Source organism: Mycteria americana, chromosome 3 (assembly GCF_035582795.1).
Source record: "Mycteria americana isolate JAX WOST 10 ecotype Jacksonville Zoo and Gardens chromosome 3, USCA_MyAme_1.0, whole genome shotgun sequence".
NCBI classification, from domain to species: domain Eukaryota; kingdom Metazoa; phylum Chordata; class Aves; order Ciconiiformes; family Ciconiidae; genus Mycteria; species Mycteria americana.
In genome coordinates, this window is record NC_134367.1 from 117,142,676 (window position 1) to 117,165,998 (window position 23,323).

Below are 23,323 nucleotides of genomic sequence, written 5' to 3' on the forward strand. Positions count from 1 at the left end.
GTTGCTTGTATTCAGGGGGACCTGCGAATGTGGAGTGCCTTTGAGATGAGTGTGTGAGTGCTGCATGTTTGCTAGTGAGGACCAAGTTGGACCAGCTGGCAAGTCAAAGATCCATGAAGCAGGTAAGAGGGCTGGGCAGTGGTATCATGGACAGAGGGGCCATGCTGGTACTTGGGGGATCTGGAAATGTGCATGTGCTTGTGAATCTAGAGAATGGTGTGTATGGGCCTGCACTAGTGAACTTCAGTCTCTACCAGCTGAAGAGGAGGAAGGGGATGTGGCTGTCTATACTTAAGTTTTATGCAAGTCCTATACGTAGGTGTTGTTTAAGGCAGTGCCTTTTCTGTGACAGACTGTAACTGGACATGTCAGTGTCCTGCATGTGTTGTCTCTGGGATACATACTCAGCTTTGCTACTTTTTGAACCTGCAGCCACGTCCCTCAGCCTGGCTGGGGTGGTCTCTAGTGGCCAGGCGGGACAAAGTCCTGGGCCTGGAGCTGTGAGAGGTGGTGTCCGCTCCTGCCATCCCTTAACACCTTGCTACTTGCTGGACCTGGGAGCATGGAGCTATGGCAGCCTCGCCTCTGTTGAGCTACTGAATTCAGCCCTCACTAACACTTACATTAAACATCAGTACGGACTGATAAATTCACTAGCTAGCTGTTCTTGAGAAGGTCACCTCTTAGTAATCATAGCAGAAGACAGACTAATTTGCCTTCTCCTCAAGCACTGCCCTTGCCACTGCCCACTGTTTGCACACTTTTAGAGAAACCGTATGACACCCTTGTCACTTGTCAGCAATACTACTTCTGCCCTCCAGCGAGCTTGTGCAATTTCTGATCTTTAGGTACGGTGGGTTTAAGTTACAACGGGGAGATGTTCCGTCACTGTGGTACAAATCTGCTGTGCCGTTGGTGCTTTTTGCAGAGAAGAGAAGGCTGATACAGACATGATCTAGCTAACAGGGGCTTGATTTTTGTTTACAAGTTTATTGCTCAATTCTTTTGGGTAACTGGCTTCCCAAGCCTTTTAGCTATGTCCCTGAACCTCTCTAGGCTCACTCGCATGGAAGTGCTTTTCTTTCAGCATTGCACGCTGCTCTCATTTTATCTCATCTCACCTTGTACCTTAGAGAAGTATTGGGACCAGAGGACCTTATGCCATGAGGGGATCAGCCTGTGCAGACACTTTCCTCTGCATAACAGCAGCAAAAGAATAGCAGTGTCAAGAGTGTGGCCTATAGGTGGCAGGTTCCTAAAAATCATGACTAGAATGTGATTTCTAGAAAGGAGGGGTTTCCAAGGGCAGTCACTTTGGCCTGTCATTCATTCTGCTTTTACAAGAACAAAACCTCTAGGGAAGTGTTGGGTTTTTACCTTTTGCTAACAGTGCCACAGCTGAGAAGTACTTGCAGTCACAATAACCTTTACCAGCCTGTCTCTGTTGCCTATTTCTATACTTTCAACTCTACCTTTGAAACTGTTGCTTGCCATTTCTCCTCTTAATAAATGTTTGAGGTGGTTTCATTTTGTATTTGAGAGATGCTGTTCTTCCCTCAGCTCTAGAAAGCAAGCTGAATTTGCATTATCATCACTGGATAATGGATGCAGGGAGACAGTCAATTTGAGGTACACTGTGATTAAGGTTGAGCATGCATCTGTTTTCAAATTTAAAAAATTGGCTTTAAATCTGGCTTGAGTGGCAATCTAGTAAATAGGGGTAATTGTGTCTTAGTTTCAGTCACTTTTCAGAGGTCATGCTGTTTTAAAAGTGGCACGTTGTTCATTGTGTATTAATTAATTCCAGTGCAGTTTAATGATAGGCTTTCAGCTGCATGCTTTATTTCCAAGATGGAAGGGAAGCATTGCTGAACGCACTCCAGAAGAGCACTGCTTGCTTTGATGTAAGGAGGCATGGGGCTGTGGCGGGGAGAATCTAAGGACACTGTTGTTCCAGCAGTCATGGCTGCCTGTGCATATCATTAAGCTTGAAAGGCCTTCACAGCGTTTCAGGAGAGATGCAATAGCACTGATTGTGATGCATGACTGGACACATTTTCCTTCAGAGCTGCTCAGAAACTGCTGACAAGTGCAGTTTTAGGAAGTCTTCTGGAGAAGCTCATTGCATGTGTCTTTATTGCCACCTTCTGGAAAGGGAGAAGAAGAATTTTTGAGTAGATTCTACAAACATCACGCCCTTTTTTTGACAATACGCATGCCAACTTTTTTTTTGTACAAGTACTTTATTCAGATTGGCAATGGAAGACAGAAGTATGTGCAAAACAAAAATAGTATGCTCTTGATGCTCCTGGAGAGATCGCACTACTTCACTCTCTTTTCTTTCTTTCATCATTATTTTGCATTTTCTGTAAATAGCCTATTTCCACAGGCACTTTCATCTTATGGGGCTTGGTTTTTTAGCTTGTTCTGGTAGGCCATAAGATTGCAGAAAGAAAAATAGTGTGGAATAAGCAATTAGGAAAGCTGATACTTCTTCGAAGTGCTCTCTAGAATATATGTGCACCTTGAATTTAACAGCATCTTTATTAGAAACTAGAACAGGAGCTAGATGGACAAAGGATCTCAGATGATATATTAGACCATTTAAGGTGGGAGACTATAAAGCACTGAACTTACCTATAGTCACATAGGGGAGTCTGCAGGAGAGGCAGAAGCAAATTTAGATTTCCAGAATGCTAACCATAAGGCCACCTGTCTCCCCAATTGTTGTTGTGTTGCCCCACTCCAAACTAAATAGCTTTCTTGCATCTCTGCTTGAATTTCTTGCAGAGTTTCTGTAACCATTTCTAGTTCCAGGAAGGAAATACCGTTTTCTTCTTCCCCTCTCTTAAATGAAGTCTTCTTTTTAGCGGCTGTCATCTCAGTAATGAGACTGCCTTCTGCAGTCTGCAAGTAGATTTCAATCCTAAGTTTTAACTCGTGTAAAGCAACAACATGCCTTGAGCAATTCCTGAGAGTGCTTCTAAAATGTGTTAAACTGTGAGGGGGGCAGTGAGATATTAATGTCACTTTCATTTTTTTCCATATTTTTCATCATGATTGAACTCACATATGAAGCTAGTGGCATTAGAGCATTATCTGTTGTGCAGCTAAACACAACAGAGGGGGTATCTTAATGAAATTGCACTGAGGTAACTTCTTCTGTGTCTGAGTATAGGTTTTTAGCAGCCTTTACGTATTTAATGCCTTGAAGACAGTGTTCCACTGCAGATGATACCGACTGGCAAAACCAGTATATATTGTAAGGTTTCATCACAGACCTCTAAGTCCTTTTTGGTAAACTGACTCTCTTAAAAAAAAAAAAACAACAGTGGGACTGTGCCATAACAAGATGCTTTGTGTTTTTTTTCTTCAGGTGAAAAATGTGTTTTGTATGAAGGCAAAGGAAGGCAGAAAAAAATCAATACGTGCCTTAGTAGCTATTGGAAATGGTAAAGGGGCTGCAGGTATGTGTGTTTACTGTATGTAAAAGATGCCAAATTAATCATTGTTTGTAAAAGGACTTTGGGAGGCATGGTGATTTAAAGGGACTTCTTATACTTTAAAAAAAAAAAAAAAAGAAAATTTACCCTTTTTTCCACTGGGCAATATTGAAATACCTGTAAGAATTTTTAGTTTCATCTATAAAAGTAAGCTTTATAATCAAATTATATATGTATTCATTTGGACAGTTTGTTTTTGTATAAAAAAAAGAAATTGGGAAAAGTAGTAGTATGTGATTGGATTTGGAGCATATATTATCCAGTGGTAAAAACATTTTTTTATTTAACTCCAGAGTGACAGAACTAACCACTGGTAGATCCTACCAGAAGGTAGGATCTGTGCTTTCCCGTACACACTTGTTTCTTTTTACTGTAGATACTGTATAAAATAAAAAAAAAAAAAATCAAAGCCTGAAAGTATTCAGCCATGCATATCTGCATTTGTGTCACCTAGCCTTAGGCACCTAGCTGCAGAGTGTAGTTGTTTACTCTCAAGTCAAAGAAAAGAATCGGGCACCTGCAAAAGGTGCAGGCTACCCTTGACTGTCTGCTTCTTCCACAGCGGCCTCCAGGCTTGTAGTCATATCCTCTTTGCTTGTAGCACCACAACAGTCAGGATAGTATTTCTTTCCTAGACCTCTTCCAGCCCATTTCTCCTGTAATGTCTGCATGAAAGTAGTGAGTCAGCGTTGGCCCATGGGTCCAATCCCATTGGAAACAAATAACACGCAGCCCCAGCTGACACAACAGAAACATCAAAGGACCAAAAAAGCTAGATCTGCTGATTTGAAGTTAAATGATTTTAATTCAATCTACCTTGACATTGTTGGACTACAGAGTTTGTAAAAATAGTTGTCACATCCTCTTATTCATTCCATAGTCACTTGATGCCCTGCTCTGAGCTGACTGCAAATACTCCAAGACTGCTGTGAAATCTCTTCATTGCTACCACAGTTCACCTGGTAAATAGGAGTATGTCTGAGGGTTCAGAGAGAATTAGGTAGCAGTTTGTAAACTGGCAGTCTTGTTTTTTCTCTGTTCTACAGGCATGCATTTTTTGCAAATGCACTGTTCTGTTAAACCTCATTTTCATATTCTCTATTTCGCTAATAGAAACCCAGTCGCCTTTGCTTCTAGGGTCTTGGAGCTACTCTTTGTACAGACGTAGCTGATATATCTGCATCAGCTTCCTGTTTTTTCTTCCTTCCTTTCTTTTTTTTTAAGCAGAAGACTGGACTTTTTTTTGCTGAAGCAGTCACCAGTATTCAGTTGTTTGGAGCAAGTTCAGACAAATACACAAAAGAAATAAATTAAGCCTTATTTGTTTTCATTTGACAACAAGCAATTGGCATCCAATTGTTAGCTATTCATAACTCCTAAACTGTTACTTTCTATGGTTTCTGTGGTTTTCTCTGGACCATTTTCTGAGGATGCAATGGAATGGAAATAACAGGTACTAAACGTGGTTGTGAAGTTCTCTGGTTTTTCCCCTTTGCTTTCTGAAGGTCCTGCTTCATGTATTTCTTAGTAATAAAATGACTCTTTTCTGCCTTGCAGGTTTTGCAATGGGGAAAGCGGGTGACAGGATGAATGCTTTACGGAAAGTATGTTGATTGAATTATTTGTTGCTTGATGAAAAGCACAAATATTTCCTACTTACACTTTTTTAAAATCAGTATGTTTTGTAGTCTATGCAAAGAACTAAGTCCATGTACATGATCTGTCCATCTTGATGCAAATAGTCATAGAATCATAGAAACATTTAGGTTGGAAAAGACCTTTAAGATCATAGAGTCCAACCGTTCACGTAACACTGCCAAGTCCACCACTAAACCGTGTCCCTAAGTACCACATCTACACGTCTTTTAAATACCTCCAGGGATGGTGACTCAATCACTTCCCTGGGCAGCCTGTTTTGGTGCTTGATGACCCTCCCAGTGAAGAATTTTTTCCTAATATCCAATCTAAACCTCCCCTGGCACAACTTGAGGCCATTTCCTTTCATCCTATCCCTTGCTACTTGGGAGAAGAGACCAACCTCCACCTCTCTACAACCTCCTTTCAGGTAGTTGTAGAGAGCAATAAGGTCTCCCCTGAGCCTCCTTTTCTGCAGGCTAAACAACCCCAGTTCCCTCAGCTGCTCCTCATAAGAGTTATGCTCTAGACCCTTCACCAGCTTTGTTGCTCTTTGGACACACATAATGAGGTTGCCCTGCAATGAGATTCTGTTAATGCACTCTCTTTTCTTTCTACTCCCTTTTCTATGGCCTATACTTATCCCCCCTTGCTCACTTGTTTCCAATATCTATATAGCATACAATCTGCTTATACAGTTAGTGTGTAGAAATTTTTCTCTTACACATGCATAATGACCTTATTAAGGCTCCTTTAGAGTTCAAAATGTTACTTGTCCATCTACATTAATCTAGTTTGTGTTGTAATGCTCAACTAAGCTATCAAAGTAGCAATGCTAAAATACACACAGTTTGATAAAGTTGTTACTATATTGAGAAATCTTTTTAAATATTAAATCTGTTAGGAGAAAGCAGTTCTTTAAAGAGAACATTTTCATTTCCAAAAAGTAAATGGTTTAGATGTGGCAAACCTCTTTTTCTAAGTTTTCTTTCTTGCTCTTTTACTGTCTAGTTAACTGAGCAATTGTAAATTTCAAATACTTTGCAGAAAACTTCAAGAAAAAATGTTTTCTGCTTTTATTCCCTAGGCAAAGAATAAAGCAATACGCTGCTTACATTTTATAGAGCTGTATCAGAACCACACGAGTAAGTATTATGATTTTTTTAGACTCCTTCTTTAACTTTCAGTAAGTTCTGAATGTACCAACCAGAACTGGTTGCAACTAGTTACAAAGCATAGAAAGATGTTAACTAAAACCTTTCTGATCTGATGCATTGTTGTCCTGGTTTTGGCTGGGATAGAGTTAATTTTCTTCCTAGTAGCTGATATAGTGCTGTCTTTTGGATTTTAGTATGAGAATAATATTGATAACTAACATGCTGATGTTTTACTTGTTGCTAAGTAATGTTTACACTAGTCAAGGACTTTTCAGCTTCCCATGCTCTGCCAGGTGCGCAAGAAGCTGGGAGGGGGCACAGCCAGGACAGCTGACCCAAACTGGCCAAAGGGCTATTCCATACCATATGACGTCATGCTCAGTGTATAAACTGGGGGGAGTTGGCTGGGGGGTAGCGATCGCTGCTCGGGGACAGGCTGGGCATCGGTCAGTTGGTGGTGAGCAATTGTTTTTCATTTGCATCACTTGTCTTTCTTGGGTTTTATTTCTCACTGTTATTTTCTTCATTATTATTATTATTATTATTATTATTATTAAATTATTAAACTCTTCTTATCTCAACCCATAAGTGTTCTCACTTACTCTTCCAATTCTCTCCACCATCCCACTGGGGCACGGGGGAGGGAGAGTGAGCGAGCGGCTGTGTGGTGCTTAGTTGCCAGCTGGGGTTAAACAACAACAATTGTATTATTATTCTTTGTGCATTATTTTGTTTCTTCAGCATGCTATATGGAATCTTAGCCCCATACTGTTTTAGCTAGACAGTGTAATGTCAGAGTACATAGTCTGTCAATCCGGTGTAAAATAAATCACCACTACCTGGTTTATTCTTTACTTTCACTCAGGTTTGTATCAACAGTTGTAGGAAGGTCCACGAAGAAAAGTTAAGATTACATAGTATGAGATGTTGTTGTTAAAATATTGAGAGATTTATCTCCCTTCTAGCCTGCTGCCTTTGCCACATTTAAAATTTGGATACTTAATGCATAGTATTTCAGGCTCTTTAAAAATGGGGGCGGGGGAAGGGGGTAATAGCAAGATTAGATCTCTGCTGGCAGAATTTGAGTTAAGGAAGTCAGATACTGTCTGGGCATCTCTTCTCTACAGTGAACTCCTCTGTGCTTTTCCCTTTTCTATGTCAGAGATGATTCCCTGTTGGCTCAATCCACGTATACTGACAGAGCCCAGCAGCTGGGGAGAATGTGGGCTGGAGAAGTCAGTCTAACGTTTCATGGTAGCTTTTTGTTAACTCAATTTAATACCATACAAGTCCTCTCTGATGTCACACCTGCTACCAGTATACCAAATATTCAGTTATCTTTCAGAAAAATTTTGAAAGATAGTACCTTACAGAGTATATGAATATTTAACCAAGTCATTGTGTAGATAAATGTTCATTATAATAAAATTGCAGCTTACAAATATAAAACTGCACTTATCCTCATGAGTCTATTCCTTGAGCATTATTATTTTACACTAACAGATTGGGGATTTGATTAAAAGCTGGTGGTGTTTCCACCGTGCTTTCCATTCTACTTAACATAGAGATCCTCTCTAAGCCATCTTGACTGCAGTGCTAGAATCCACTATGCAGACTGAGCCACTGAATCAGATGTATTTAACAGCCAGACATCAGAGGATATGAGTTTGGGGTTCCTTTTGAAGCAGAGAGAAGCAGGAAGACTGGAATGGTAAATATTCTGCATGGAAAATCCAAGAACGGTGAAGCCTGTGGGGAAATCTTAGGTTAAAAGCTGAATTATTAGAAAAATCTGAGTATGAGGAAGAAGGTTAAATTCAAGTAGTAAATGAATTGAGCTCACTTCAAAGCTAAATGAGGATCATTGGAGGCCTACAGACACTTCATATTTTTCAAGTGAAGCTTGGTTTTGTATACAATAGTAACATAGTATTCACAGATGTGTAAAAATTCCTAATCTATTCCAGAAATTCACCTAAATTAAACCTTCTCTTTAAAGAACTCAGAGGAGAGTAAAACCGACTTCCCATTCACAGTTCTGAAAAACAAAGGTACTGCTTAAAAGTGCTGAGCTAAAGCTTTTCTAGAAGGAAGAATTTAGCTGTAATGCCTTTTTTTCCTCCCCTCTAGCTTACCATGACATTACAGTGAAATTTAAAAGCACAACCATCCGCATGAAGAAGCAAAACAAAGGTAATTAAAGCTGCCTGGAAATTTTGACATTTTATTAATTACTGACTGGTATTTATTTGATGTTATATTTGTGCACTGTCTATTTACTTCAGAGATGGATCATTTGGTGTTAGTCTATCATGTTTTAAATGTTGAAGATGATAAATTATTTTTCATTAGCAATACCTACTGTTGATGACATGGCTTTGTTATTGTAAATTGGGGTTTGACCCTCTTACACTGGTGGGAGCTCTCTTCCTGGTTATCTTTCGTGCTTCCTAGGTGTAGTTCCTTCTGCTCTAAATTACCTAGATGTGGAAAAGTCTAATCTGGCATAGATGTTGGAGGCAAAGGCCTTTAGAAGAACCCTGCAGGTTTTTCTTCCCACTATATGCCCCACGCATGCTTTGGAGGAGTGATAGGCTCATTCCATTATTTTTAATCGCTGTTTTCAAGACAAGATTCAGATGTAGTTTAGTGTGCAGTAGAGGGAGTGCAAGCTGCATCTGTGTTTCTGTCCCTCCTAAACCCATACTGGGATAGCATGGGCAGATACCCTCCGTCAACATGACCTCAGACTACCTGTGGTCATGAGCTGGAGCCAGGACAGCATCCAGTCTGCTACTTCCTCGAGACCATTACTGCTTTATTTTCCCTAAAATCAAGAGCTCTCAGTGTGGAAACTAGAGGGATTATCTACCCTGGCTTCTTGTGCACCATACCAGCACAAAGACCATCTCATTGTTACACAGTAGCATGTTACACAGTAGTAGTTTTCATTTCTCCATCTCTGCAAGCTGTTCTTCACTTTGATCGCAGTTGTAGTACAGGCAAATGCTTCTTTAGACTCCTGTAGGTTAGATGTGAGTAGTAGTGAGTCCATGCCTCGTAGCTCGCAGCTCACAAGTCTGTTCTTCCACAAAGCTACTGTTAAGTGATGTTAGATGTGCAGCTGCCTCCTCCAGCCGCTTCAGCCCGGGACCCTCCTGCCCAACCACTGGAGGCCAGCCTGGTGCCCAGGGACCCAGGGCCCCTGCCCAGGCTGAGGGATGCAGCTGTCACTTTCCCATTTGCAGGTTCAACCAGTAGCGAAGCTGAGTATGCATGCCAGAGACACACGGACACACACAGGACACTGACATGGCTGGCCACAGACAAGGAACTGCCTTCAACAGCACCTACATGCAGGACTCACATAAACATAAACACAGACAGCCAACTCCCCTCCTCCTCTTCGGCTGGCAGAGATAGAAGATCACTAGTGCAGGCACACACAGCACTCTCCATGTTCACAAGCATAGACACATTTCCAGATCCCTTGAATACCAGCACAGCACATCTGTCCACCCAGCACCCCTGCCCAGATTCTGGGCCCTCTTACCTGCTTCACAGGTCCCCTACTCGCTGGCTGGTCCAGCTTGATGCTCACTAGCGAACACAAACGCACTCACACACTTGTCCCTCATGCGTTCCGTGTGCACAAGTCCCCCTGGGTATACGAGTGTGGATCCCCTGACTGCCTGATACCCCAGCCCAGACCTGAGGTCCCCCTACTCACCAGCTAGTCCAGCTTAAAAGTTTGCTAGTGAAAACACATGGACACCTCATGCACACCAGGATTGGGGAAGATGCAGATGCTCTGCTCCCCCAGCAGCCACCACCCAGCAGGCAGGCTGTGACTCATGGGCCTGCTCCATCCACTGATGGGTTTGTATAGCACTATCGATTCTCACACCCCTCCCAGTCCAGGTCTCCCCTGATTTATAGTCTTACCAGTTGCAAAGTCCAGGTAGATCTTCCTGAAAGTGGCACCTGTAGTTTCTTGATAGCCCATCAATTAGTGGCGATGTTTGTTTCTTGTCATTGTCTCTATGTTTGTTTTGTCAGGTCTGTGTCTCTGTATATTTTTTTTTCTGATTTCCCCCTTTTCCCTTAGTTTCCCAATTGACAAGGTCTCCAATCAGATAACCTCACTAGAATAAGCAGTGTCACACTTTCACATGCTCTCATCAATTAGTGTGGCTGACCAGCTTTGGTTCTCATCACTGTCTCCCTTATCATTTGCCAGTCATGTTTGTGTCCCTGTATGTTCTTGTCACGCTCCTTTGACATACCCTTACAGCTACCAGTCCATTGGAAGTATGTGCAATTAAAAATACTTTCAGTCCACAGTGGTACTAAATCACTGTCCATAGTTGTGAAGTATGGCAGCTCAGCATGTCTAGTTTCAACAGTTCTGCACCAGCAAGACACAGCACAGATTTTGTTATTGGACTGGAAATTGACGGAGGGCCATGACTGTGTTCCCTTCCCAGCTTTAGCTGAAGAGATACACAACGTACCACACATTGTCCCAGTTGTGTGTGTGCTGTCTCTAATAGCTTCCACATGAACAGTGACCTTTTGAAGACACGTTGCTGACTTCCTGCTGTCCCTTTCCTCACCTTCAGAGCTGCTGCAATATGTGCTTTGCCAGTCATTTACAATGACAGGGATACATCCAGATCAACCTTGTAAACTGCTGTCATGTTCTTCAGCATTGCAACATAAAAAAGTTTTAACACATGAGGTAGTTTGGGGAGCTAAAGGTTAGCTTATCTCTAATGCATTGCAGTTTTCAGTATGATCCATTTTACCTTCTGGGGTCCCGCAATGATGACATGCAATGATGACATGAGGTCATTTCTTTGCATGAATCTTTTGAGTTAGACCTTTATGTACAAAGGTTTGATTTTACTTGTTTAGCCTAACTGTGCTTTCAGGACAAATAAAGGTATCTGCTGTTCTATAGAAAACAGATTTAGTTTGCTGCTGAGCACTCTTAATTGGTCCTCTAATTTTAATATACAAATAGGAAACTAATTCATTTACATGGCTAATTCTTTGTAAGTCACTTCAGTTTCATTATTATAAGATCTAAACTGCAAGAGTACTTAATGATTAGCTTATAAGTCAGAAACTTGGGATAATTTTCTAGTCAGAACACTGTCATGTTCAACTACTTAATTCATCAATTTCTGCAACCTTTGAGTAAGCTGAAGCATTGACACTTTGGACATACTATTTGATTTTGTGTATCTGGTATTCTTGTTCTGCACTGTCACGTTAGTAATACAAGAATATAATTATTCATGTTCAGAGTTACAAATGTATTTTGAAAGCATCTAAAATTGCTATGAAGCTTCAACAGTTTTTATTAGCTAGATGACATTTTGATTCTGGGACGAGGGGTTTTTTTTTAATCAGTGTGACAGTAAAGTCATAGCATGGGCTTAGAAAAATCTTTACAAGTTACAGGTATGGAGTCAGACTGTCTCATCATTTATGTTTCTGCAGTTTTTCTGCATTTAAGGAGCTCTGAAGGTGGTAAATTAGGTAACTGGGCTATAATGTTTAAGATAACCACTTAAAAGAAACTTCAGTTTAGCCTTCAATATAATGAATGAAAAATATGCACGGAGCAGGAGTAGCACAACTGAACTACACATTTGACCATGCACGTACAAAGAAATAATGCTATTACTATTAAATGGTAAAGGAGGGTTCGCATTAGATGATGTTATTTTCTTGTAGTGGAACATAGAATAAGACATACCTTCCCACCTCATCTGACATGTTACATTCATGAACCTCAGAAGCAAGAAAAATCAGGGTCACCTTATGATTAATTTTACCTCACCAGACTGTTGTCCTAATTTATTTCAATTTTTTTATTAGATTCGAGAAACAAACTCCCTCTCCACTACCTTCTCTTTTTCCCAGGAGAGGTCCTTTTGTAGCTGACATACTACTGTTGCCCTACCCAGTGAGGCTTTTCCATTCAACTTACGCAGTAAAAATTGCATATCACAGAATGGTTGAGGTTGGAAGGGACTTCTGGGACTTGTCTTGTCCAACCACCTGCTCAAGCAGGGTGACACAGAGCAAGCTGCCCAGGACTGTGTCCAGACAGCTTTTGAATATCTCCAAGGACAGAGACTCCACAGCCCCTAAGGGCAACCTGCGCCAGTGCTTGTCACCCTCACTGTGACAAAGTGTTTCCTGATGTTCAAATGGCACTTCCTGTCTTTCAGTTTGTCCTTGTGTCCTGTCACTGGGCACCACTGAGAGGAGCCTGGCTCCGTCCTCTTTGCACCCTCCCTTCAGATATTCATATATATTGATAAGATACCCCTGAGCCTTCTCTTCTCCAGGATAAACAGTCCCAGCTCTCTCAGCCTTTTCTGATATAAGAAATGCTCTAGTCCCTTAATCATCTTCATGGCCCTTTGCTGGACTTTATCCAGTATGCCCATATCTCTCTTGTACTGGGGAGCCCAGAACTGGACACAGTGCTCCAGGTGTGTCTCACCAGTTCTGAGTATAGAGGGGAAGGATCACCTCCCTCAACCCACTGGCAACAATCCTTCTAAAGCAGCCCAGGATGCTGTTGGCCTTTTTTGCTGCAAGGGCACATTGCTGGCTCATGGTCAACTTGGTGGCCACCAGGATCACCCAGGCCCTTTTCTGCCAAGCTGCTTTCCAGCTGTTTGGCCCCCAGGATGTATTGGTGCATGCACTTCCTCCCTGGGTGCAGGACTTTTGCACTTCCCCTTGTTGAACTTCATGAGGTTCCTGTCAGCCCATTTCTCCAGCCTGTCAAGGTCCCTCTGGATGGCAGTACGACCCTCTGGTGTATCAGACACTCCTCCCAGTTTTGTATCATCAGCAAACTTGCTTGAGGGTACACTCTCCCCCACCATCCAGATCATTAGTGAAGATGTTGAACACGATTGGGCCCAGTATTGACCCCTGGGGTACACCACTAGTTACTGGCCTCTAGAGTTCATGCCACTGATTACCACCCTCTGGGCCCGGTTGTTCAGCCAGTTTTCTGTCCACCTCACTGTCTGCTCATCCAGCCCATACTTCATCAGCTTCTCTGTGGCGATCTTACAGGACATAGTGTCAAAAGCCTTGCTGAAGTCAAGACAGATAATATCCACAGCTCTCCATTTCATCATAGAAGGTTATAAGGTTGGTCAAGCATGACTTCCCCCTGGTGAATCCATGCTGACTACTCTTGATCACCTTCTTGTACGTCATGTGCCTGGAAATGGTTTCTAGGATTAGTTATTGCATCAGCTTCCCAGGGATCTAGGTGAGGCTGACTAGCCTGTAGTTCCCTGGATCCTCCAGTACCTCAGCCTTTTCCATGTCCTGTGTCACCAGGTCCCCTGCCCCATTCAGCAGTGAGCCCACATTTTTCCTCGTCTTCCTTTTGCCACTTAGATACTTACAGAAGCCCTTCTTGTCGCCTTTGACATCCCTTGCCAGATTCAGTTGGGCTTTGGCTTTCCTAACTGCATCTCTGCGTGCTCAGACAGTGTCTCTGTATTCTTCTCAGGTTACCTGTCACTGCTTGCATCTTCTTTTTATGTTTGAGTTTTGCCAGGAGCATCTTGTTCATCCATGCAGGCCTACTGGCATTTTTACCTGACTTCCTGCTTGTTAGGATGGACCACTCCTGAGCTTAGAGGAGGTGATCCTTGAATATGACCGGCTTTCTTGGGCTCCTCTTCCCTCCAGGGCCTTATTCCACAGGTCTCTTCCAAACAGATCCTTGAAGAGCCAAGGCTGCCTTCAACCTTCACATCCCTAACAAGCCCTTCCTTGTTTGTGAGTATGAGGTCCAGCAGAGCACCTTTCCTTGTTGGCTTCTCTGTCACTTGAGCCAGGAAGTTGTCATCAATGCACTCCAGGTATCTCCTGGATTGCTTATGCCCTTCTGTATTGTTTCTCCTGCATCTGTTGGGGTGGTTGAAGTCCTCCATGAAGACCAGTGCCTGTGAACATGAGGCTTATTCTGTCTGCAGGAGGCCCCATCCACTTGTTCTCCCTGATCAGGTGTCCTTTAGCAGACAGACATGCCCTACAATGTCACTCATATTGGTCTGCTTTTTCATCCTTGCCCATAAGCTCTCAGTTGGCTCATCATCCATCCCCAGAGCAGAGCAGATCTCCACACATTCCAGCTATTTTCTCACATAAAGGGCAACTCCACCTCCTTGTCTTCCCAACCTGTCCTTTCTAAAGAGCCTGTATACCTCCACTGCAGCACTCCATTCATGTTAGCCATCCACCACATCTCTGTGATTTCAACAAGACCATAGACCTGCAACTGCACACAGATCTCTAGATTCCTCATGTTTATTCTCCATGCTGCATGCATTAGTGTACAGGCACTTCAGAGAGGCACCTTAGCATGCTGATTTCCCAGAAAGCACTTTTCCCTTAACAGTGCCTTGCAGACACTTCCTGGCTTACATGCAAATGCTGGAGGTGACCCCACTCAAGCTCTGTTTTGATGATTTTTGCTTTCCCTTTTCGTTCACGTCCAGACCCTTTGTTCATTGACCCTGTCTGTCACACCCTCAAGGGCTGCTGATAACTCTCTCCCTCCTCTGTTGTTCCTAGTGTAAAGCCATCCTCACCAGGTCAGCCATCCTACTGGCAAAGATACCTTTGCCCCGCTTAGCAAGGTGGATCCCATCTCTCCCAAACACACATTGATCCTCAAACAAGGTCCCATTGTCATAGAAACCAAAACCCTGTTGCCGACACCACCTCCACAACCAATTTTTGACCTGCATTATCAGTGCCCTTCCCCTTACACCCTTTTCCTTTCTTGGCAGAGTTGAGGAGAACACTGCCTCGGCCCCCATGCCCCTGACTATCGCCCCCAGAGCTCTGTAGTTGCTTTTGATACTTTCCAGCTTGCTCCTGGCAGTATCATTAGTGCCCTCATGGAAGAACAGCAAGGGGCAATAGAGGGTCGGACAAGCTTCAGCAGTCTCTCCACAACATCTGGGATCCAGGCCCCTGGCAAGCAGCAAACTTCTCTAGATGACAGGTCAGGTCAGTAGATGGGTGCCTCTTCCCCACAGCAGGGAGTTGCCCATTGTGATCAGTCACCGCTTCCTCCCAGTGGTCTTGCATTGTTCAGGGTCAGTTGGCCCAGATGCTTTGCTTGAAAAGACATTGGACTTCTCATCCTTGAGGGCAGTGAACCTATTTCATAGTGACAAGCCTTTAGGTGGAGCTGGAGCCCTCCTCTTGGTGCTAGAAGTCGCTAGCTTGCATTGTTCACCTTCCCCAGAGGTTGCACTTGCCATTCTACTGGACTCTGCTTGTGTCCACACTGCTGGTGGGGTCTAGGCCTCTTAAAGCTGTTAATACCAATGAGCAACATTTCACACATATGAACACCATATGGAAAAACATATATAGTGTGCATTTTGTTCTAGGCTTCAAGTGTGCTGCAGCAGGATAATTCTGTTGATCTCTGGGGTTTTTTTTGTCGTCCATTATAATCCCCAGATCCTTTTTCTGTTGCTGTTTAGTCAGTCTCCTCTATTTTGTACTTGTGCTTTTGATTTCTCAGCAAAGCACTCTGCATATGTCTTTGTTGAATTTTGGTGTTTTGGTTTCAAACTGTGTCTCCAGTTTGTCAGACCTGCATTGACTTTTCCTTCTGACCACCCATACGCTTGCAGCCTTTCCCAAGATGATGTCCTCAACCCATTTTTTTCAATCTCTGTTCCCCCATCCAAGTTGTTAATGAAGACACTTGCAGGTAGTAAAGCCATAACAAATCCACAGCAGGATCCTATCTGGAAAATGCTCCTGGCCTGACAGCAGACTGCTGGTAATGGGGATGCATACTTTAATGACGATTTTGCTTGGCTCTTATTTCCTTCTTTTTTATGTGAGAGTATCTTGCCAAACTGTGTCAGAATACAAGTCCAGTTCTGTCACACTAGCACCTTAGCCTTGGTAGCTTGTTGCTGCTAGTTTTGGCTAGTGGTTTGCCTTGTCTGAGTATCTTGCTAGCCTTTTCAGTTATACGACACATTCACATATATGCAAGTATCGTCCAAAAACCAGGAAACACTTTTCCACTTAATTAATATTTTCCCTGTTTTATAACTGATGGAACTAGACTGTGCATTTCCTGAAACAGGTTTGATGTTGTCTAAGAAAAAATTGTGCGTATGTCCAATGTGCTCTGGGCAGCAGGCATCATTGACCTTATTAAGAAGTGTAACGATAGATCAGTGTGTAAAATTTTCTACATTAATTGTATATATGTGTGTGTGTGAGAGAGAGACTTCATTATGTGCTCATGACCTGAAAACAAGGTGTAACATTATATGTCTATGCAAAATTGAGTTTTTAGGGATGGTATAGATAAAGCTGTTGCTGATTTTACCTTAGTCCCTGGCAGGCTTTTGTGTTAAACTCTAAGGGAAGGATTCATAGCAGCAGCGGGAGGTGGCTGTAATTTTAGAACAATTAAATGACTTGTGGACATACTAGAGAACACAATTTAACTTGAGGCAGGCTCTGGGCTTCATATCTGCCACCATTCCAGATCACTCCTGTTTCTAACGCGTGCCAGCAGGATGGAAACTACTGGGGGTATTACTTGTCTGTGCTGCAGAATATGCAACCTTTTGGAGTGTGGACAGTTCTTAATCTTCATCTCTGACTTGATTTTACAATTAAAGTAGTCATGAGACTACTCTGCTAGCCACATTGATACATCTCTAAGTAGTGTAAATTAGTTCGTAATGTGAATTAATAAGGGGAAATGCAAAACCAGTTTGTCAAATACACTTATGTGTCTGTGAAGCCCAGCCCTGATACCCCGTAGCTGTAATTAATAGGTATAAGAAATTATAATTATTCATAGTTTTCACGTTTAGACCATGGTGTATGTAGACTGTCTTCACTTAAAGTATAAAAGATTCCTTCTGTTTTCTGATGGCATTACAGCTGTACACTTATGTATGCTGAAGCCTGTCACTTTGCATAATTACAGCTGGAAGTTTATTTCCAGTTCCTGTCCAGAGGACTCAGGCAGCTATCTAAACAAATGATCGCAACAAAGCCTAATGTTTTAGTACAAAAGGTAAAGTTACTGTTTTACTTAAATGTTCCTTTCTTGAATTTATTCCTAATACCTGCAAAGTGGAGAAAAACCCCATCACATAGTCAGGATTACATATTAGACAAGTGAAAATCCAAGTTAAAAAAGTAATGTAATGTGAACATGTGAATGTGAACTTAACTCAGAGTAGTCCTTTAGTGTGGATTTAAAGTGGTTGTTCTATTTCCAAACTCTTGTTAGTAGCTACCCAGAAAATCTAATGTAGATTGCCCATAACAGCTTGTGTTAGTTTATAGGAAGGACACATTTTAAATAGTTCTTCTGGTTACCTTTATATCTTTTTCTGTGTGAGAAAATGTCTTACATTTAAATGACCCTGTTCTCTTATATAATAGGCCTTATTGAATTAAACCACATTAAGGCAGTGTGAGTGCCACAGACAAGTTAAAAACGTCTGAGCACAGCTTTGTCTCCACAGCTGGAGTTTGCAGTTGGAATCCTTTCCTTTTGTGTTTGGAATAAATTTTGTTCAGTGACTGATGGACTAGTGTGCTGGCTTCTGAGTTTCATGTATTAACAATCTGCAGAAACCTGATTGAGATGAGATGGGAGAAAAGCAACAATAAAACCACCAGAAATTAAATGCTGAAAATGCAACTTTGACAAACAGCCTTTCAGAGGTCATTCACATATAATTATGTCTAAAACTTGACTTTGTCTTGTAGCACAGAAAACAGTATTTTCTCAAATGGCAGAACAAATGGCTTTGGATGGTTATAGGTTCTTTTCCAATTAGAGGTTAAAAGAAAAAGGGACATATTGGCACAATAAAACATGCAGCACTGGAATAGATTTTCTTTTACTCATTTACTCAGCAGCAAGACTGTCCCACAGAGTGGACTAATCAGTAATGTGGCTTTTCAGCTTTTAAGTAAGATACATTAGAACTAGCACAAACCAATTTTTAAAGATTAATAGAGTTAGGCCACATGAAACAAATCTCTCTGGGGAGCGAGAGGGCAAAATTCGACTCCTCAAAAATAACTCCTTCATTAAAATCTGGCAAGTCTAAGAAACCATTTGCAATTAATGCTAATGTACTATAAGTACGCATTGGAGCTAATACAACACTCTATGATGGAGATGGATGCAGATAACATGCAAACGTCTGTTGTGTTTGTGGATTTTGAAATATGTTTGTCTCTCCTCCCCACTCACCTACAAATTTCAAGTTGTACAAGCTTTTGTAATTTGGCCTGTGGTTTCCACAGACACACACAAACTTTTTTCGATGGTCTTTGAACAGTATGTTGAAAGCAAATGAGTGTCACAACATTCATTTGTTCTTTAAGCTTGATTAAAATAATTGTTTTTTCTAGAAATATAGAGAGTATTTTACTGTCTTTCCAATGTAGTTTTAGCTCTGAGGAGTCTGTTGCCTGCTTTATTTCCACTCCCTGTCCTTCACATTGTGCCACTAATGTAATAACAAAGTGTAATTCATGCCAGTTGCTGGGCCAGGAGAAAGGAAGTGATGTCTCTGCACAGTACCTTGATAATCTGTGCTGTCTTACTCTCTTGATATTGCATAGCATTCTGCTAGCTTTTGTAACCTGAAAAGGACAAGCATAATTTTTTTGTGGCTGGTGGTTAGTGGTTGTTATATTTTGCATAGACTGTGTAGCTGCTGAATTGCTGTTGCTGAGTCAGGAGGCAAGTAACAGGTTCACATTTTGGATATCAACTGCAAAGCGTGAATTTGGTATAGGTGGGTACAATGGTGCCTTCCTCAGTTTGCAGGCACCTTCAGTCCCAGTTTCACTGCTCAAAGCTTTGCCTACCAAGAGCTGAATAAAATACAAATGTGGTAGCTTTTATTTGGCTACCCAAAGGCCTGTGAGCAGCAAGAGACACCAGTGCCAGTGGGCACTCACCCTCTTTCCCAGCAGCTCTGTGTTTAGACCAGACTTTTCTGTTGGAGCATTATTGCCCACAGACTTACTTGGACTTCCCTTTTCCTTCCCTCCCAAATTTCTCTGCCTGCTCTGTGTCTGATAGAGGTCTTGAGCACAATCTCAGGCTTTAGGAAGGTACTGTAGGCCTCTCATCCAGCAGCAATCTGCCTGGGAGTGAGAGACACTGACATTGCTTCTGCTGCAGGTTCCTTCTGGAAGGAAGCCCAAAGGACAGCAGTGCTTGACCATACCAGTTATTTTGAGCAGTAACTTCACCATAGGAGACCAGTTTAAATGCCTCCATCACGTATATGAACCAGGACTTTAAAGTCAGATTTACCATCATTAGGAGTTACTGAAGCTGTCATTCAGCAGTTGGTCACCTAAAATTGCAAAGAAAGCAGTTTTGAAGCTATGTAGGTATTGCTTTTTATAAGAGACAGTCTTGGTTGGGATCCAGTTACATTTAGATCCTCTCCCCTTGTAATGGCTTCTTTTTAATACTCTTTTAAGTAAACTTGTTGCCTTGCTTCTCTGCTGCTATTATCATTATTATTGTTGTTGTTGTTGTTATTAGTTTTGGGAAGTACTTGACTGTTATTTTTCTGCTGAGTGTGAGAAAGAAATTGCCTTTTGTTTGGTGAATATTCCCAGGGTGGTGGGGTATGTTTGTGGAAGAGTCTTCTAAAGCTGCCAATGGTACTTAGTATTCTAAAGAATACTACCCAAACCTGTGGTATTAAACAATTCTTCAGGTTGCATTTTTATGGTTTTATGTTTTGAGATTATAGGTGGTGACATTTTTATTTGGTTTTGCAATATGTTAAGTAAAGTATATTTAGTATTTAAAAAAACATGATCTTTATGTTAGCATGGCTGAAAAGACTGGGAATAATGGTCTTCCCAGAATGGTTTTGCCATTTTTAAGATATACTGTGTTCTAACATGCTAGGTAATAAAAATAATTAAGAAGAGGTCTTAGTTCTCTCTTCTTCCTTAGCTAAGTTGTATGCTTACAAATAATCACATAATGCTAATTTATAATTTTTTTTCCCCAGGGTATGGTCTTCGTTGCCACCGAGCTATCATCACCATCTGCAAACTAATTGGCATTAAAGACATGTATGCCAAGGTTTCTGGATCCAAAAACTTGATTAACATTACCAGAGCTCTCTTTAAAGGCTTGACACAACAGGTAGATTGCACTCAAGTGGTTTTTGGTCAAAGGACAGAATGGGATTGATACTATAATAGTTTGTGGTCAAACAGTTTGTATCCTAGGCTTAAAATGAAGTAATTTTCCAAAGATCAATGTGGGTAATTCCTCAGCAGTTGTATGAAGTTGTCCAGTCAGAAACAGCTGTATGTAACTCTACCTGTTCCACAGCCAAGTGCCTCCAGGGGACATCTGAATTTCTGGGCATTCATTTGTAGTATTTTTGGTGACATTTGAAAAATCATGGGCAGAGGAAGTTGTGGCCCAGCTTTGGTTGCTGCTACTTGTTTGTTTGCATTCTAAGTTTTCATTGCCTAAGGACCAAATGTCACAGCTGCTTCTATCGCTAGTATAATTAAGATCCCTGAAATAAGTCAGGGAGGTGCTGTCATTTCCTCTAACTCAAAATGCTCACAACGGAGATGTCTCTGTCTGAGCCAGCTGTCTGTAGTTGATGGAAAGATCCAACATGTAGCATTTCATCTGACTTCTTTGAACACCAGCTTTAGGATGAGTCAGTCCTTTGGAAATTCCTGATTATCTCATTCGGTCATAGAGTCTGGGTAGCTGCTAGGATTTAGCTGCTTACATTCCCAGTATAGCCCTGCAAAGCTATAGTTGTCAAATCTGTCACCCCACCCTAGCCAACTTTTTCAGTTTAGCCTCAGGAGGGGAGGGCGTTATGATCCTCTTTGCCTAATGAGATAGTTACAGATGCTTATCAGTATCTGAAGTTAATCAGACTTGAGGAAGTCTGTCATGTATTTTCAATGCATCATCTCTGAGAACTCTTCCACAGAATGAATAGAAGAATAGAAGGGCCTGCTGTATAGATTATTGCTTTGAGAGATGTGCACTTGATATATTTTCTTGACTGCCCTGAATGGGAAAAATTTCCTGTTCGCAGTAGACATTTATTCTGTAAAATCTGAGTGTTAACAAAACAACTTTTATGCAAGGAAGAGGTATAGTTGAAAATAATGTTAAATTCATATAATTATATTAGCTAATATTACCTGTCAGGGCAATAATAAGCACTTTACTGTTGTCAAAGCAAAATTTATATTCATATAAAGACATAAAAACATTACTGCATGTTACTAACATGCCAACGTGCATCCTTATTAGTAGGATGTGCCTTTTCTGGCCAGATCCTTTCTAGAAGCAAGTTCCTCTAGGATGACATTATAATGCTAGTATATCTGCAATCTAGCTACCTGAATTCCTGCTGCTTATGCAGTTAGCTCGTTTGAAACCCATGAGGATGAGCCTGACGAGTCATTTAATTTACGCAGTGTTTAAATTGTTTATTAGTAAATTACTTTTTTTTCCTACCTCATTTACCATGTAGAGTTTGACCTGAAGTAAACCAACGGGCATGATTGCTTTGATTATCTTTTCTCTTTCCTACTCCCAGGAGACTCACCAAGAGTTAGCAAACCAGAAGAGCCTCTATGTAGTGGAGTTCCGGGAGGAGCAGGGCCCTCTGCCCATCGTCGTGGCACTGCCTGAGGGGACTGTCCGTGAGGATCCCGAGCCTGAAGATGAGGTTCCAGACACAAAGCTGGAATGGAGTGAGGTGAAAGAAGCTCAGGGAATGAAGAAATCTCCCTGGGCGAATGTCAGACGGACAGTATGGTAAAAACTTCAGTCCCTCTGTCTCTTCTGCTCGGAGATGCAACTGGGAAAGACCAGCCCAAATGGACAGGTTGTCTAGGCTTACATTTCAGAGGGCACCAGTAGCTCTCTCATGCCATTCATATTGCTGCTCCCATTGCTACCATTCAGTAACACTGTTTGCTTTCCCACAATTCTTCTGACCACTGTTTGACTAGGGACATTCAGGTGGAAACAGCCAGTGAACATGACTTTGACTTCAAGCATGTGTTTACTCGATTCCTGAAGATGATGTTTAATCAACAGACCCCATGTTTCTTTCACAAGCTCTTGGGAAACTACTGAAAAGATAAGATTGTGAAAGCAATAAAGAATCCTCAGAATTAGTTCAGTATGGGTTTGTTGGGGTCTTTTTTGCAAAATGCCAATGTCTGGAAGATCTTGAAGCCAAGCAGCAGTAGTGGGAGTTAATGTGTGCACTATCTCCCTCCCTAGGCTCACTCACTATGGTGGGGGAACTGTGAAGTCAGAAAGTAGAAGTTGTGTATCTGGGGGGGGGGGGGGGGGCAAGGTGATGGTAGGCAACAGCTAGAGTTGTGCAAACACTATTCGTGGAAGTTGGGGAGTTCCCCAAATGAGGCAGAGCCCAAATATCTGAGGACAGCCACCCCACAGTCTCCTGTGGGATGTTGCAGTGTTTTGACTGGCGTTGGAAGTCCAGTCCAAAACCTGCAATACAGCCTTTCTTACGGTACTCTCCTCTGCACGTGTGCTGGGATAAGACCTAACTTCATTTCCTGCCAATTTGGTACTGAGCACATTAGAGTCTTGGACCCTACCCAGAACTCAGAAAGTGCTACAGCTGTCAGAGGATTAAAGAAGAAAGAGAAAGTCCATGATACACACCAGCCTCTGACTGGAGATGGAGTAAACCCCTTCATGTAGCACATCTTCAACTGAACCACACAGAGGTATGTACTAGATGCTAGATTAACTCACTGCTTGGAGAATCCATCACACAAGTCCCACCAGAAGATAAACAGACTCTGCATCCACATGCTCTACCTGGCAACTCCATGTTTTTGTCTTGGGCATGGCAAAAGAAACAGTGGAACTGAACCAAAACAATGTTTTAT

General features: G+C 41.9%; 1 protein-coding gene across 1 annotated transcript in view; it reads left to right on the forward strand.

Moving 5' to 3' along the window:
- MRPS5 (mitochondrial ribosomal protein S5) overlaps window positions 1–22,581 on the forward strand; it is a 74,544-nt gene extending 51,963 nt beyond the window's left edge. The window contains exons 6-11 of the mRNA XM_075496762.1: window positions 3,377–3,467; window positions 5,061–5,107; window positions 6,226–6,283; window positions 8,426–8,488; window positions 20,413–20,549; window positions 21,988–22,581. Of these exons, the coding sequence (XP_075352877.1) occupies window positions 3,377–3,467; window positions 5,061–5,107; window positions 6,226–6,283; window positions 8,426–8,488; window positions 20,413–20,549; window positions 21,988–22,212 (621 nt within the window). The 3' untranslated portion in view covers window positions 22,213–22,581. The remainder of the gene's footprint in view (window positions 1–3,376; window positions 3,468–5,060; window positions 5,108–6,225; window positions 6,284–8,425; window positions 8,489–20,412; window positions 20,550–21,987) is intronic.
- Window positions 22,582–23,323: the final 742 nt, after the last annotated feature.